Genomic DNA, 19,059 nt, shown 5'->3' on the forward strand with positions numbered 1-19,059 from the left:
CATTAAACGTTAGCACAAACTTTAAAGAATAATACTTCCCTTTTTTACTAATATATCTATAACCTGACACTTAAAGTAGCCGTAAATATACCAAACATAATCAATATACTCAAACACACAAGTATGACTTGATTGATAAACTTAATTTGCAAAATCTGACTTGTTTTCGTCCTTTTTTTTTCATTTCAAAGAGGTCGCAATAACAACTCGGAGAAGGTTATATTTGCATAATGATGATATGACAATAATTACAACCCTCTATAGATTTCGCAGTTGTCAAGTTTAGTATATGCACATCTAATATTTCCTTTCCAAAATTGTAGGAATCTATTTTTTTTTTTAAATTAAAAAATGTCATAACATTGTATGCTTCTAAAAGTAAAAGGTTTTTGGCAGCACTGCAACCTGATTCCGTAATGTAAAGAAAGAAAAGACGGTTTTGATCATACAATAAATCCATTTCGCCTTACCATCATAAATATATGTGGGAATAATTTGCACATATTGACATTTATGTTTATAGCAAAATATTACCACAATTTGGGGGGGGGGGGGGGTCATAGAATTAGCATCCTTCCATCATTGAGGCTTTGTTATGTTATACGGTGAATTTAACAATACCGTGCAGCTTCTTCCTCCATTTAATCTAAACGACAATGTATTGCAACTCCATGCAGACGTTTGGGTGCCAATGTTTTTTTCTTAGTATCAAACACCCGATGAAGGTAGCGCAAAATGTCATTTGCACATCGTCGTAAACCACAGCCTCTTTTACGGCACCGTCCAAAACGCGCCGCCAATACACATGCCACCATACATATATATCAAATGAACACCGCAAAGACATTCTTGCTCACCAGAGCTGTTATTTCCTCCGCGACACTGCGAAATAACTGTGCGGTGTTCATTTGATATCTGTTTGGTGCCACGTGTCGTATTTCATTTCGATTAAACAAAATGTAACAAGAAAGTGTATTCATTCAATATTGCTATCTTGAAGGGTAGACTGTCCAGTTTGTTGTTGGTTTCTGCGTGGTTGTTTCAAACAGAAAAGCTGCACGGTATAGTGAAATTCGCTGTACAGCAAACGTGTCAAAAGTGTTGATGTCTAGTACTTCGTCTATAAATGTGCGTATATACAATCTGAACATTTCAATGTGTTACTCAGATCAGAATAGCGTCTTTTTTCTTTAAAATTTAATTTGCATAATGACATTAGAGTGATTTTCGTAAGGAGTCGTTGGCAACTTGACCTATGACACTGATTTACATGAATACGCACGTTCAAATTATCATACATTTTTGTACGTACGTACGTGCCGTGTCACATGTCAGAAGTGTACGTGTGTATATATGACTCACTTGTCTATATTTGTCTTGACGTTTGGGCCCACACACTACAACGAATCGCTTACTAAATTATAATGCGACTACCTTGCCTTGCAGGACACAATGTAGCATTCACATTTCGATGTCTCCAACCTTAGTCGAGAAATTTCGATAAATTTCTTTAGAAAGACTGCAGTTTTTTTTTTTCAAATATTATGCTAAACGTCTAAGTTGTCAACTACACATATGGACAGCAACGCATCGAAAATAATAGTTTGGCGAAGAAACTTAAAAAATGTGTTCAATTGCACTTGTTGTACGTTACATTTGCTAACAGTGTGATCTGTGAATGTTGAAACTGATGAATGTTCGAGAAGTACTAACTATTTCAAACGCTCGTAGGCTCAATTATTCTTAAGAGGAAGGAATTCGTGTCAATATTTCCTCAGAATATTAAAACAAAACCACATTGCTATTGACAATTGTGGAGCCTTTTTTTGTTTCATATACGAAATTCAAAGTTTCACATACGCTATTTTTGTTATTAATAAATTCTGGTCTATACTAACTGTGAGTGCTTGCAAACCATGTCTCATTACTAATATATCTATATGACGGTACATGATGAGAGTTGCAAAAATGGAATGGTCGGGCAAAAGATTTCTCGTTAAATGCATTTAAAGGTAATGTACAATGAAAATTACTTAAATAGTCCAATCAAAACTCCACACATGCTGTTCATTTCTCTGTAAATTTTTACAAAGTGTAGTACAGGCGATAAATTTAATAAAGTACTGTTCGTTACATAAATGCACATAGTGACGTTACAAAGTCGGATCAAAATGTGTGTTCACAGAGGGCGCCAATGTGTAGGAGATGTGAGAGCTACCCGAACCGAGCCGTGACCTAATGCTAACGTCATCAATGTATCGTATGTAGCCCCATCTCTTTAGTGGCAGTAGAGGGCGCTGGTCATCTGGCATGCCGAGATAAGAGGAGAAGTCACTGTCCAGGTCAAGGGAAGGAGTTGATTGTGAAAACGTATGAGAGTGAATGTCTGCCATCGTGCTGCTGTTTGAATCAGGGTAAGGAGGACATTCAAGATTATCCTGACTTGGGGCACGTACCGGTGGTGGCGGTGTAGGCCTATCGGTAACACTTTGTTGTACTTTCTCTACTTTGTCTTCAACATTTTGCATTTTGTTCTCCATTTGTCCAAGAGATTCAAACATGTCGTATTTGAGTCCAGACATGTCTTGTTTGAGTTGCAATATCCAGGGGTCGGGGCCTGGTGCGTCATCATCATCGCTTCCTCGGCGTTTATCAAAGATGTACCTTCTGACCAACTGCTGTACAACTTCCTGTATAAAAAGAATGGGGGGAGTAATGATGGTAAATACAACTTCGTATGCTTGACAGGATGGGGTGGACTGGTAGTAAATATAATCATGAATATGACGTAGCATCGACACCACATGGTGGGGCGTGTCACGTGGGACGTGTCACATGGGTCGCTTGGGTAAATTCAGTCCATTTTAAAAATTACAATGACTGTTCAATTAAGAAACGGATAATGACAAAGTCTGCACGAAAGACACCAACCACCATTCCTTTACAGCGTTCGACCACGTACGTTGTGATAGTATACTAGTGTGTGCACACCTTCATACTTTATGAAATTACTATTGTGGTTGTAGGAATTGTATTGGAATTTGCATGCAGTTGCTTTGTTATTTAAATACACTAATAAGCATAAGAGCGCTAATTGCACATGGAATTGTAAACCATGCATGAAAGGTTGAACGAACTGATTTCATTGTCGTAGGGGGAGGGGTCAGCAATGCTGAGCACTATCAAACACTGCGTGGTTCAACACATAGACTCAAGGCGTATAACTTCAAAATAAGCACTCTCATCACATTCATAGACACGATTTGGAGATTAAATATATGAATGAATATTACTACCATTATCAGAGCCAACTTCCAATAAGAAATGTGGCACGAACGTACATAGTAAAATATTGGGATATTACTAGGTTTGGAAACAATGCAAAACTCGAAATACATTTAATCTCTCACCTTATATTCTGCGTCCTTCTTATGAAGCAGATTCTCGCGTCTCTGTTGATATAATGAAAGAATAATCATCAGGAACCATAGTTCGTAGTTATGTCCGTCTCCACACAGAAATGCCATTGTGCCAATGAGCTCCAGGTTAATATTACAAGCATTTATATTTTGTATTTGATATTCAGCACTAATACGAGAGTATTTTTGCACTTAAACTGTGGAACGGTTGGTCAATTAATAATTTTATATCGTATTTCAGTACTAGACCCCATCCCTACAGTTCCCCAGCAATAAGCGCGGGAACATCAGTAGCACGTGTTCAATGTAAATCATGCATTTCGTATGCATAATTCTTTATGCATACATTAAATCAAGGGCCCCTTAGGTCACTCGTATTTTTGTTAGCTGAACGGCGAAAAATATTGGGAAATGATAGACAAATACTCTGACAAATAATCCTCTAGGATGTAACAATTGTACATACCTCTTTCCTGACTTCACCCTCGGCCAGGATCTTGCGTTTGATCACGAGACAAACCCTCCATATTGATTTCCATGTTGGCAGAAAGTTGAACGGTGGCGGCAGTGTAGCGCCCTCTTCGAAGTAACTCATCCATAGTCTTGATCTTGCATATTTCCATTGCATATCGCCATCTTCCTGTGAGTACACAGAGTGAATGATAAAAACAATGAAAATCAATCAAAACCTTAATTGTGTGAATAACGATTGAGGAAATTATCCTAGTGGGTGAGAATTTTTTTTTATAAAACAGTTATAGTGGCTGTACATGTGACGTCACTGTGGACATATTCACAAAATATAATGATCCTATCAGTGAGATAACGCATGGTTTAATTGCTGTTCTTTGATTCAAATCATAACAGGAACATTTTAATTAACACACAGCAAATGATCCACAATTTTTTCTCTCTCCAAAACCACTATTCTCCCGATTATTTATTGCAACTTGGTTCTTTCTCATTGTACATGCACCCCTCAAATATGTTGCTGTCAATAGATTATAGTTATTTTGAAGGTTACTGAACTCTGTTACCTGAAATGAATACCTTACCTCTACATGTGTGTATGTATTGCTCATCATAGCAATGAGTACATTCAAAAGTACTACCAGGGCGATCACGTGGTAGGCAGCATACAAAAGACCACCAACACTTTCAGTGAACCAATGGTTGGCGTCTTGAATGTCAAGGCTCCACAACTCAGAGACACCGAATAGTGCCCAGAATAGTGTACTTAGGGCTGCGGGTATTCTATATTAACAACAATAATAATAATAATAATAATAATAATAATAACGAGAACAGCATTATTAGCTTGTAGAATGTGGCGAACGTCAACGCATGAAATGCTGACGTTGTTTCGAAGTATGTATGTGAAAAACGTCATCATAAACTGTTGTGAATGTGATTGAATAGTGAAATGACGTTCCCGTACAGAGGAATAACACTAGTACAACGCTACCGCAGTGTGCAGTAAACGTCATATGAAAGTGTGTTGGACGTCATACCGTGTAATCAACACACGTGATACATTTATTATTTGGATACATGGGAAGTGGCCAATTTCGAAAAAAAAATGATCGTTTATGATGTACAGTACACTCATGTAAGACACCATACTTCAAGAGAAACCACAACAAAGTTCTAATTCTAACAGGTTTCACACCACCTTGGAACATATGGATGTTGTCACGCATGTATACCGCCCTCTATCCGAACGCGAGTAAATAGTTCAGTCTTGTATTCAAAAAGTATGTTCATATGTTTGTATACATGTATGACAGGGTAAGACCTCAGAAGGTACTAACTTTGATAGCTTATGATGACTTAGACAACGCTACAAACAAACAAACAAACAGACAGACAGACAGACAGACAGACAGACAGACAGACAGACAGACAGACAGACAGACAAGCAAACAAAAACAGACAACTACATCAATACATAGATAATATAATATCAATATTAATATAATAGTAATAATAATATAATTAATTATTATTAATGATAATTTTATGAATAATAATATTAATATTAATGTTAATATTAATATATAATATATGAGCAATCATATTACATCAACATGGAAATATGTCGTAAAGCACTAGCTTTTGTAGGTGTTCGTAAGGAAATTTCACAAACAGACAAACAAACAAACAAACAAACAAACAACTAACTAAAAAAACAAAAACAAACAAACAAACAAACATACACATCGGACCACCAAACAAACACAAAATGACAGCAGCAATAAAACCTGTCGTTGAGTGTGTGATTCAAGACGAATGTCACAATATCTACTATAGTTGTCTTAGGTACAGACAAGTAACACATTTTTGTTTTAGTCTGTGGATGAGCATAATACTTACGTGCCGAAGGGTTGTTTACAGTTCAGTTCGTTGTTGTTTTGGCACCATATTTTAATCTCCCTGGAGTAATACCAATACAGCTGATTAAGACCCACCGAAAAAGCGAACCACACCAAACAAAATATCATCATGAATTTGAAGATATCAAACATCATTCTCCCCAACGATATCTGCATCGGTCCAACGTGTAAACTGACAACGGTTATCCTTATGACGCGTAGAAAACTAAACACTTTGGCAATGGCAAACAATCCTTCGGAGACTAAGACAGGGTCGAATGCGTCCCACGTATTCCGCGACGAGTTCGTATACACCGGACCTTGAAAACGCGACGAGGATTGTCCCTTGGATCTTGTTGTCGATGCGTAGGAATTTGCCCTCGATTCTCGAATCGCTGTATCTATATCCGACACCGATTGTTCTATTTGCCCAATGACTTTCTTAAAATTCCCTGTGATATTTTCACTCAGCTTTTGTTGGTACGACAAGATCGTCTCCAAACGTAAGTTCAGCTCCTTAATTTCCTCAACTACGGCGTGATCATCAATGACACCAGGTAATGGTGTACTTAGATTGCGTTCATCGCCGCTCGAGTCTATATTGATATAGTCCTGATCGTCTATAGGTATTTCGAAACCTCCACGTGAAGTTGTGCTGTTGGAATATGAAGTTGCAGCATTGGATCCAACTGTCTGGTCATAATAGGAGACACAATAGAGAAAGTCAGAACAAAATAGAATCAACTGAATTTGGATCGATTCATTTAAATTATATTATAATTGTGATATACAGCAGATATATTGTAGATGTTACCTATTTCATTCAATGTTATTATTGTTTGTTATAAGTTTGTATGAAGTGACATGACCAGTTATTCTTATGTCTGCAAATCCTAACTTATATTTTCGGGGAGGGGCTTTGTCTGTCTGTCTGTCTGTCTGTATGTCTGTCTGTCTGTCTGTCTGTCTGCCTTTGTCTGTGTATGTGTGTATGCATGTATGTATGTATGTATGTATGTATGTATGTATGTGTGTGTGTATGTATGTATGTATGTATGTATGTATGTATGTATGTATGTATGTATGTATGTATGTATGCATATGTGTGTATGCATGTGTGTGTGTACGCACGCATTGACGTCTGATTGTCTGTCTGTCCGTCTGCCTGCCTGCCTGTCTGTCTATCCGAGTTAACATCAGTGACTTTATTAACTTATTAAGTTACTTTACCTACCCTGAGCAAGACTGTTACTCTGAGAGCAATCCAAGCCCAATATAGTGCAAATGTGACGTATTCAAATAACTTCCATCTAACGTTCTCATCGAGGTATCGCGTTCCTTTATTCCACACTTCCCTACACTCAGCCCACGTGTAACCTGTTGCAAAGAAAGGTACAGCGTTTATAGTAAGATTTAAAGTCATTAAAATCGACCGATAGAGATCATATTTTAGAATATGGATGAACAATGAACTTATTAATTATGAAGAACTGTAAACAGAGATTATGCAAATGAAGCTGCTAGAAAAATATGAACACACAAGAAATTAAGCAGGACATGAAAATGAAGCGCCAACTATGATTGTCGTCTTCTCGTGTTTACAAGATACGGTCGTCACTCGACATTTTCCCTGCGTATGTAAAGTCCGTTTGTAATCTGGCAATGACAGCTCCCTCTAAGTTCAGTTTCAGTATGTACTTTCTATTGTAGCTTGTTAACGGTGAGAGGCATTGACACATTGCTATTCGTTCTCACCTATTACCCATATTAGTATAAGCCATTCAGTAAAACTGGGTAACTCCTTTTTGCTGTCATGGAAGGTTTTCTGAGCCTCAACTGGGTCGTCGTCCTCCTCAAATACGTTTAAGTCCACGGCTTGTAACCCCAGTAAGACGAGAAAGAACAGAGAAGACGCCGTGTGGCAAATAAACTTGACGTAAGGTATCCTGAGAAAACGAGCAAATCTCCCGGTAGGAGCAAGAATGTAACACAGAGAGAGAACGGGAAAACATGCCCCTATAAGGAGGGTGAAACAGCAAGCTCTAGTCCGACTCAAATCCCTCCATCCACGTAGTCCGTGGTACCATATTGCAATTAGCCGTTGTTGGCAGTGTGGATGTGCCACGAACTAGAATTAGAAAGGGATACAAACAAAGTTATCAGTCAATATACCTTTTGAAAATAGGAAATAATGTCTCGTTTAGTACAATGAATTGATAACATCTAAAATGAAAGTCATGATAATATTAATAAAATTAGGGTATCAAATTTATAGATTTAAAAGCCCGGGCCGCGTGTGTGTGTGTGTGTGTGTGTGTGTGTGTGTGTGTGTGTGTGTCGTCTGAATTAGTCCGACCTTTAACAAGTATACACAGCAGTTTTATGGTTATAATTTTTGTTTGTTTGTTTGTTTGTTTGTTTGTGTGTGTGCATGTATGTATGTATGTATGTATGTATGTATGTATGTATGTATGTATGTATGTATGTATGTGTGTGTGTGTGTGCAGGCTTGTTTATTTGTTTGTTGTTTGTTTGTTTGTCTGTCTGTATGTGTGTTTATTTGTTTGATTCTCTGTCTATCTGTCTGTCTGTCTGTCTGTCTGTCTATGTTATGTAATATACACCGTTTACACAAGCCAATTTGACATAAGGACACAGGGTACAGGACCAATGATCAATTTTGTACTCGCGATTTTCCGGATTTCTAATATTATTTTCTGTATATTTCAAATAAAGTTTTAAATACTGTTTCCTCGTACTGTTTTTTTTCTATTTCCTACCTGATATCAATGTCTTATCTGAGTTTATCAGCTTTGCATTAATGAGTAGCTTGCTAGAACAAACTAACTATTTGCCCAAATTAACGCATTATGCCGTGAGTGTAAACATCTACTGATCCGACTAAATGGTAATACACGGAAAGGGGTGAAACTCCAAAGGGACGTGTCCAGAGGACATCCGTAAATCACCCTGCCACTTAATTTATTCATGAATTCACAAAACAACAGGAAATAAACAAATGGTAAAATCATGCATATTTTATAATCATGTAAAAAGCCGACGTATTAGAAGAAATGCTTGCGAAGACAGTTTTGACACGATTGAAAACCAAAAACGTCTGTCGCCTGGACAAAACAGTGTGTCGTTCATTAGGATCATGGATGTAGGATATACTAGGATTGACATATATTATTAAAAAGTCGACGTTGTCCAAGAAATGCTTGCCCGATAGATATTCACGATTGAAAACCAAAAATGTCTATCGTGAAAAATGTAGCATCGATGATATATTTAAAAGCCGACGTATTCGAAGAAATACTTGCATGATAGATATTCACGATTGAAAACCAAAAATGTCCCCAAAATGTAACCCGTGCAGCGCAGCACGATCGACATTTTCGAAAATAGAACATCGCGTCGTTTGGTACATGATAAGACTTTTGGGTTTTATTAAACAGTGCGAAAACGTCACAAAAATGGGGAAAATGTAGGACGAAACTCAAAAATGAAAAAGTATTGACTTCTGTGCAGTGTTTCATGAGTGAATTTTACCCTTTTCTCCTTCCTTATGTCCCAACATTTGCTACGAAGCGAAGATAGCGATTGACAGAATGCGAGTTTATTCCCAGAGAATCCTGGGTAATTTGTTTACAAGTTAGGCACATGTCGCCAGTAATAAACAACTCAGGGGTCAAAGGTTTCAACTTCCGACTTCCTGCTTTACGGATGTCATCGGGACATCGTCAGTGTGTTGGCCTGGTTTCGTGTTAGGGCACTTACAGACAAGCTTCAATGCTGTAACTTCGTCAATGCTTCCCTTCATTTGTACTTTAGGATTTCTGGTTGTGGAATTACCATTGTACCGTTTGAAAGTTGATTTCTTTGCAAATTTCTGGACACGTCCCTTTGGAGTTTCACCCCTTTCCGTGTATTACCATTTAGTCGGATCAGTAGATGTTTACACTCACGGCATAATGCGTTAATTTGGGCAAATAGTGAGTTTGTTCTAGCAAGCTACTAATTAATGCAAAGCTGATAAATTCAGATAAGACATTGATATCAGGTAGGAAATAGAAAAAAAAAACAGTAAGAGGAATCAGTATTTAAAACTTTATTTGAAATATACAGAAAATAATATTAGAAATCCGGAAAATCGCGAGTACAAAATTGATCATTGGTCCTGTACCCTGTGATAAGGATGAACATTTTGAGCACAGGTATTAACCCTGAGCTTGCATGCGCAGTGTTTAAAATATAAGCACGACGCGCAGAGAGGAGCCTCGCCTTCATTTTTTCGTCATTTCCGTTTTAATTTTGTAATTTTGAATGAAATAGGTACTCACCTTCTTTTGTTTATATCTAATTGCGACCTTGACTTTGTAGGGTTCAAGGCCATACATGTCATATGAACGCGCCCACTCTTCCGGATCATGATTGAGAATGATTCCCTGTTCTTCGGAATCTCTGACGTGACCCAATAAGTCAGCAGCGAATGACTCGCACTGACTGGCTAGTTCTTCATAGAGGTAGCGAAACTCATAGTCCCGCACACTGAGCGTGCGCAGTTTACTACTCAATTCAAAAGCCGTACTTATGGGATCTTCACTTGTTAACGATATATAGGCCTGGCTTGCCAAAGCCCTGTAAACATTTATGGTTCCTAACGAATGTTGCAAAGTGAATTCCTCTGTTTGAAAACTGTAAAATTCTGGGTCATCAATTCGTGCCCCGTGGTCAAGAAGGATTTTCACAATGTCATAATTGTTGTGGTGCGCAGCCAGGATGATGGGTGTGACATCTGGATGCAAGTCCCCGTTGAGGGCGCGACAATAAAGCCGATCCTGAAAAATAATAGACGTGGGGCAAAAGTTATTTCATAAAAATAACAGACAACGGTTCGTGTGGTGGTTGCACTGGAAACTGACTCTGTTTCGAATTACACGCATCTCGCACTTATCTCACATCAAAATCACGGCGTTGCCATTCACAGATCGGATACTTATTTTTTTACCGACAATGTTCTGATTAGCTTCTTTTGACTCCATAAAAATGAAAATTATTCCACAATGTTTGTGATCTCATAAATATCAAGACCTAGTTCTGCAAGTATATGAACTTGGACGAGGGTGGCGCTTTATGAAATTTAGAAATCAAGCGCTACTACTTGCTCAGCAACACGTATTAATACAATCCAGAAGTGCTAAACATCGGCAACCTGTATTCTCCAATATCATGACGTTAACAGTAACCCAGAACACCGACTCCTGAAACAACAGCTAAAGCAAGGAATTAGATTGATTGATTGATTGGTTGGTTGGTTGGTTGGTTGGTTGGTTGGTTGGTTGGTTGGTTGGTTGGTTGATTGATTGATTGATTGATTTATTGATGCAAACGATGTTAACGGCCAGAACTCATACTGATCTTGGCAGTGAATATCACCTAATTTTGACCCGGATTTTTTTTTATGTCTCAATAGTATTCACAACAAACTGACATACTTCGAAGATTTAACCTTCTGAGATTTAGCATGGTTAAACACAGCAGAAGAACGATAAGTCATTCTACAGAATAAAACATGTGAACCTGACGTACATGTACGTAAAAAATGTTCGAGCTTTCACGAGTATATGGATTATTAGAACAACGCTCCCTTTGCAACACCTACGCTACAGACATAACGAGTGGAGTGACGTAAGCAAAAGTCACAATCCGGACCTCTACATCAAGTCAGACTATAATTAACCGATGGCCTGGTCGTGTTACTCAGCTTGAAATCATTACTGATATTTTCCGTGTTTCAGTAAGAATTACAACCGTGATTAGACTCGGCAGACAAACATGATAGGTTAGGATTGATAAATCTGAACCTAGGATTGTCCCGCTTCCGTCTGCTAGGAAACCACATACATCATGATTAAAATACTGGCGGATTTTTTTTTCGCTCGATGAATTGTCAGTGGTTTAAAGTACGCAAACCCGTTCAAATTGTGCAATGCACACCGAGGAATTCTCTATCACACGCTGCTCGTTTCAATATGGTTGTAAACTTTCACTGTCTTCGGGACACGGTCGTATTTTTATTAATTAAATGATGTATACTATACCCCAATTTATCAATTACACGGATCCAACATGTCTCAGTGCTAACAGGCATACACGAATGGATAGAATTTTGTTTATGTTTTACGACGTTATATGTGGAAACACCTGCGGGATGAGATGTTTTATAATAAAAATGACAAATTTCCCCATATATAGGAGAAAAAAAGTACTAACAACTCTTGCCTGACCTAAAATTGAAAAAAAGAAATGGACGCCGAGTTTGGTATTGTTATGTAACATGAACGTTGTCTAATTATTGGTATAATATTTTGACGATTTTCACTTAATTGTGGTTATCCGATCGAATAATGTCTTTGTAATAAATAATTGACAATTTTTGTAGTGAATATACATTCGGTTACGTGATGAAAAAGTTATCCCATTTGCAGCAAGTGCACGTTTAATATCGGTACCTTTTTACCAGGACAATAATTCAAATTGTAATATTTAACACCATCTGAGGTTCATCTGAGGAAGAATGCAACTCGGGGACCAATTTCCATGAAAAATCAAAGTTTTTTAAAATTCTCTCTCGATATTTGCCTACGACAGATTGGTCCGTGTCGTTCTTATAATAAAGCATTTTGGACTTTTAGTAGCTTGGTGTAGACAACATTAACAATCTTTTTTTAAAGTTTCCATACACTTGACACTGTGACAGTATTTGTTGGTCATGTTGGCTTCTGATGATTACAATTCATTTTCATATTAAATGTGTACATTACACCACTCTATTTTAATGTAGAATGGGGCTGAATTTTGCTTAAAAACAACATTACAGCAAAATGTGATTTGAGAGAAAAAAATTTACATAAACCAATAAACTGATTTTGAAATTAGTAATATCATCAACTACGAAAAGAGGGTCACGTGCCACTAGACTAGAAGATCTCTTGTCTTGAAATTAAAATTCTAGTTGTGTGACATTCTATCTAAGTAAATATTTATTCTTACACACGTAAGTACGTTCTGGAGTAGGGAGCTAAGTATATATGAATGCACATTTAATTGGTTCTTACATATCATCCCAAATTGCAAATTATTTCTACTTCGCTGACGTATATGGTTGCTGTAGCAACACGGCTCGGTTTATTGTGAACGATCATATTTCCAAACATTCATGGCGTAACACCTTAGCTGGCGATCACTTATACAGCATCGCAAAGTATATTTACTGTATTACCAATCTGTTGAACGCTTGAAAGGCAACATCTGCTTCCCGTTTATTTCATTTTGTAATGAAAATAAAATAAAGTGCTCTACTTGTGTTTTTCATGTTTTCGATCCTTAAAAACAATTTGAAAGCAATAATAATATTGCCGGCTGTGTTTACCGTTTATCATTGTACCGGCCGGTGTATATATAGTTCGAATACCATTCATTCTCGAGGTTGACACAAGCTTTCGAGCTGAAGATCCTTAGTTGTGTATTCTAATTCACAAATACTGAGAATCGCCTTCAGCTACCATATTCACAATATGGCAATTTGGAGTCTTACAATGGAGTAGGAACAAGAAACAATTATTATTTTTTGAAAAAAAAGTAGCGGCATACTGTTTCAGTTGCATGTGAAAGGGGTTAGTGCCAAAGGGCTTAACTCCGGTTTTTTTGTTATGTTTCACTTTTAACATTTCTAATTCCGTCGATGTGTGATTTCTGATGATCATAGAAAAGGTCAGTCTCTATTCTGAAACATAACTAGATTAAAAAACTTGAATTAAAGTTGGCTCACAATCGAAACGGCACAGTGACAAAAAATGGTTGTTTTCCTAAAATGATGTGTTTCTAAAAGGCCTGATGGCATTTTCCGATAGGTTTCTTTTTCCTCTCTGATCTCATCAAAATTGTTCTCAAGCTGGCTGAAAACAGATAATGCGAAAAGAGTCATAACAGCCTATTGGCGAAAATACGCTTTTGGACCTTTTGTAAAACAGTTTTCTTTTTTTTATTTAGTTCCTACGTACTGGTACTAACCCCTGATTTGTTCGGAACAAACATAACGTTTTGTACAGATAATGCTTGGTTTATTTTATCGCTGAAAACTAAATTTCACACTTAATTTGCTTCGATGACAAAGTTTACCCAACCCCCGCAATTCCACTCCAACACGATAACACACTAAATATTTTCGCCTCGTGCACTAAGTCAGCAGATCGGTTTTCTACATATCATTTACTTCCAAAGCCAGTATCAAACACATTTGAAAAGAAATAGTGTTCCCAACTTGTTATTCCTTTTGACTTTTTGAACTGCAGATAACCCCGACTTATGCCGAAACATTTCGACATCACAGTTTGCTCTTTATGTCTCAAGTATTTTCTTGTCTTTCAAGATAATTCGTTTCGTAATTCCACATTCTTGAGTATCGAGTTGTCATCTTATTTACCCCGTATAGTATCTTGTTACGATGAAGTAGCATTGCGTGATAGGGAGATATTCTTGTGATTTATATTCAGCCCGCTGGTAAGTGACTTGGCGGGACCTAAAGCTACATGTGGTCTCGAACTTTACGAGGTTTCCTGTCACATTAGTGTAGTGATTAGTGTGCCTCTACAGTTGGACAAGCCGAATTATGATTAGTCAGGTTTAAATACGTGCAGCGTTTGGTGATACAATGCCTTTCACGTTTTACTTTGTTGTTTTGTTGTCGTTCTTGTCTCTCTATGTTGTTGTTTTTGTTATTGTTATTGTTGCTGTCGTCGTCATCGTCGTCGTCGTCGTCGTTGTGTTTGGTTGCTTTGTTGTTGCTGTGGTTGTTGTTGTTGCTGCTGCTGTATGTGTGTATATACTAAAGGCATATAATAAATCAAATTATGCAAGTTTTATTATGCATCCTGCATATATTAAATTACTCTTAATATAACATGTTCATCGAATACAGTACTAGTAATTGTTTTTGATACAAATTTGCATCATCAGTAAATATTCGTGTACATGTATTGTTGGAAAAAGGGTTCTTGACAGAATGATGACGTCGACCGCAGGTCTAGATGAGACCTCTTTACCGGTATGATTTCTAAAAGTTACACTAAGTTCATCTCTTTATATATACTTGTACATGAGATGCAGTTTTGGTGGGGAAGGTTTCGATTAAATCCATCTGATTGGATTCTAATCTAAATATATGATTGGTTACTAAGACTAGAAACTTCATTGGTTACGTAATATACATTATTTGGATTCGAGATGAATATGCATTAGCTTCGTTCTTGTGCATATCAAAATACTGACTGTGTTTGGTAGTGTACTTTCTTTTCTTGTTCTTTAAAATTTGAAAATGCAGCCATATCAGTTGCATTCCATCGTTAATTAATGATTCTATTAATAATTGGAGACACTATTTTATTAGAAGAAAAGAAATAAATATTTGGAGTGTAGTGAAGTTTATATTGCATTCGATTAATATATAGACTCATTAGCAATTCTATACATAATTGGAGACACTATTTCGAAAACAAAAATATACTTGTGCGTGTCCGTACGTTGTAAGGTTTATATTGGATGTAGATACCCACTCACCGGAATATTCCTTTTCTTGATATTTTCACAAATTAGCAGTACAGCAGTGGTCAATTGGACATCCACTGCACGTAGTAATGCATCGCCTAGTTCTACATCTCGATCGACTAAAAGTTTGACAACATCTGAAATATAAAAATAAATGAAGATAATCATTTTGAAACTGATTTAAAGTTTCTAAATCTGACAATACATCCTAATTTTCAAGTTGATTCAATAGGTTAGTCTAAATTTGACAATATACCCGAAATTACTAAGTAATAAAGTATAGAAATTAGATTCACTTGTTCCAAATCTGCTCATAGAAATAAGCGTAGGTTATAACCCTTCATTTGCTCACTATTCTAAAAAATATCTACTTGTTATAGTACTTGCTTAGTTGAATTGTAAGCCATGGCTCTGTCCGAGGGACGAGTTATCCAATTACTTTGAAATTGAACAGATGTCCTATCTGCACTAATGAATGACAAGCAAAAACACTGTGATTACCAGGGGGAGACTCTACATGTACGTATCATCAACTTGATACCCTCGGTCTAAATAAATCATTTGAAAAAAAATCTTTTTTGTAAAATATTTCGATATGATAGCAAGTGGGGACCATGCATCTTGCTCAGATGATTGATGTAAACGCAAGATACCACTTGTTTGGACGGAATAAATAAGTGTATTAACTACCCTTTCCTTCCTGTCATATTTACTAAGGGACTGTAAGGTGAATTTGTAGGTTGTTAGTAATGCTCACAACGGTTATAATCAGACAAAGTGTGTCTCATCACTTCCAAAATATGATCCATAGGTATATAATTTGATTGTAAAGTTGCACAGGTTACAAGTGAAACCTTTCGGGCCATGTCATTATAATGTTGTGTTGTGATATCAGTACGCTTTAGGTGATTAGGAATGCAATATATTGTATCCGTTTTGATTTTAGTGGGATTCGATGATCATAAGCCTGAAGGAGGGTGGCTAAGTGACTTCAAAGTCTTAAATGGGAGAGGGAGGTTATTATCAACAAAAATATATTGAAAATAATTAATAGATTGACAAGGAGAATACGTATATTGTATAAGCGCAAGATATATCCTCATGAATATATTGCAAAGCACACTTCCCTCCTGTATGTGTGGCAATATGGCTGCCAATCATTAATGGCAGGTGTGTGCATTCGAATTCAACGTTAACCTTGTCTGACGTCAAAGTGAGGTTTACACATTCCCTTTAAGACACGCCTGTCTCGACACCATATTGACACTTCATGTCAATTATGAGTAACATACATGTGAAGAGAGTATTTTTTTACAATGACTCTAATGGGGCCAAAGTTCACATAGTAGCGCCCTCCATCTGTAATACAATTAAATGCCCCTCACTCGAACTTCCTGGTTGTTCTAGACTTAATTCCTCCAGTGTACAACATGGCAGCCGTCCAATATAAATATAAGTAATAACTGGCAGATCTGTAGTTATGCACATTCAGACTACACGACCACAAATGTCAGAGTAACAAATTTATGCTTCCGACATTGCGTTTTCAAAAGCAGTATATAAGTAAACATATATACATGAATTCTCTATTTAAGGGATATGCACAAAGGCCAATATGAAGGTCTACATTTTTACATATGTTCAAATGGTCGTTTTACAACAGTATAAAACAAGCAAGTTCACAATACAATATTTAAAGGTGTTGCTCATTTCTACACTGACACTGTTGATTTTGTCAGTGTCTGAAGGTGAAAATGAGAATGTGATTTTGGGGTGACAAGACATTTGATAAACTCCTGACCTTGATTTTTCTTAAACGAAGAAGCTGTAATGGGCTGTTATTCGATTGTCATCTTCTTTATTGTTTTAGGAAGACCATTTCACATTATTATTTTAAGTACGTCCACCAAACATATGCTATCTCCTTTTTGTTCTTTTACAGTACCCCACAAAAGATGACACATTGTTAGGGAAGTGTCAGTGAACTTTTCATGCGATAAAAAATGTATCTTTTGAATTCGGAACAAACACAACACGCTAAACCGATTACAGACGACTTGGATGAGAAGACAGTAATGGAAACGAAGGTTGAAAGGCAACCTGCTGACTCAGTTCTCAAGATCTAACCACAGCATGCTGTGAGTGGATTTACACTGAATGACGACATAGTACGTGAGCTCATCTAACACTTAGTGGGATTCAGTTGTATGCCATTTGACGTGTAAAGGAGTCACTATGGATACCATCAAATGACGATCTGATGACCCCTTATGCTCTCATCACGTTCCTCGTGTAATCCTTCCCCTTTCTCCTTGCAATGTATAAAGGCGTGAACTCACGCCCCATGAAAGTGATAACACTAATACAGTAAATCACACGATCACACAAGAATGTTTATTTGAAAGGCCATAAAGTCACACTTCTAAACACACTGCAGGGATTGAGTGCCATTAACACCACGTTGAGACATGTCTGGGGGATTTGTTTACTCCTATCGAAGTGGCGTACCTTTCACTGTAGCACGAAGAATTCGTTCTTTTCATCACAGTAATACCAACTTTTTCTCTGAATGTAGAGCTAGAGAATGATAGTGTACTATATGGCGGTAGATGAAGCCCAAGTGTACCAGGCACGAGACATCGAATGTGATTACTTAATTTCACGACTTCTCTCTAAACATGGTTTGTGATGAAAATTAGATCCTGCACATATAGTCTTGAAACATAGACCTTACAAATATAGGGTGAATTAACCATAGACACTACACTTATAGGGATAAACTATAGAACTTACTCGTACAGGGTTAAACCATATACCCTACACGTATAGGGTTAAACCATAGAACTTACCCGACGTATAGTCTTACACCCTAGACCTTACACGTACAGGGTTAAACCATAGACCCTACACGTGTAGGGTTAAACCATAGAACGTGTACGTATATGGTTAAACCATATAACTTACACGTATAGGGTTAAACCATAGACTCTACACGTATAGGGTTAAACCATATATCCTATACGTATAGGGTTAACGCACAGACCCTACACGTATAGACTTAACCCACAGACCCTACACGTACAGGGTTAAACCATTAACCCAACAATCATATAGAGTCTCTGTTTACACCTAAATTATAATCATATTTTGCGAACAAGGCTAATTAGACAATAGTTTTAACTTTGGGATATATCTAATAACTTTTTGTAAAAAAAAACAACATACTACTCTTCTGTCACAAACAACGTCATCAAGTCATGTGACTGAAGCTCATGGTGCTTGATACAATTCCAAAAAGAACATGTACAACTAAGCTTAAGTGGCAAAACCAGGACTGTGATTTGTGATGTAAAAATTAAAGAGTAATAAATGGACGGCTGATTTTTATCTCAGTTGTATTTATTCATACCTCGAAAGAACAACCTCAGATTGGGAAAGGGTTACAGGGGTGTGGTGCTCCTGATTTTGTTTGTTTCCCAGAATTGCCTCGCTCAAGTGTAAATCAGGGCTACTCTAAGCCGGACTTGCCAATTTCAAAAACTCTACTTTTAGAGAATGAAGGATTATTGAAAATGACTTTTCTAGTTTCCTCATTGCATAATGCAATACAGCTGACCTGAAAATGAGCCTTTGATCCCCTTTACAGTAGAAATGATGCT

General features: G+C 37.1%; 1 protein-coding gene across 1 annotated transcript in view; it reads right to left on the reverse strand.

Annotated features, from left to right (window-relative positions):
• Positions 1–1,988: 1,988 nt before the first annotated feature.
• Positions 1,989–19,059, reverse strand: part of LOC144445337 (short transient receptor potential channel 4-like) — a 64,421-nt gene continuing 47,350 nt past the window's right edge. The window contains exons 3-11 of the mRNA XM_078134875.1: positions 15,413–15,537; positions 10,135–10,632; positions 7,547–7,919; positions 7,026–7,168; positions 5,793–6,484; positions 4,475–4,673; positions 3,886–4,059; positions 3,411–3,452; positions 1,989–2,690 (exon numbers count right to left, since the gene is read on the reverse strand). Of these exons, the coding sequence (XP_077991001.1) occupies positions 2,154–2,690; positions 3,411–3,452; positions 3,886–4,059; positions 4,475–4,673; positions 5,793–6,484; positions 7,026–7,168; positions 7,547–7,919; positions 10,135–10,632; positions 15,413–15,537 (2,783 nt within the window). The 3' untranslated portion in view covers positions 1,989–2,153. The remainder of the gene's footprint in view (positions 2,691–3,410; positions 3,453–3,885; positions 4,060–4,474; positions 4,674–5,792; positions 6,485–7,025; positions 7,169–7,546; positions 7,920–10,134; positions 10,633–15,412; positions 15,538–19,059) is intronic.

Source organism: Glandiceps talaboti, chromosome 14, assembly GCF_964340395.1.
Source record: "Glandiceps talaboti chromosome 14, keGlaTala1.1, whole genome shotgun sequence".
NCBI lineage: Eukaryota > Metazoa > Hemichordata > Enteropneusta > Spengelidae > Glandiceps > Glandiceps talaboti.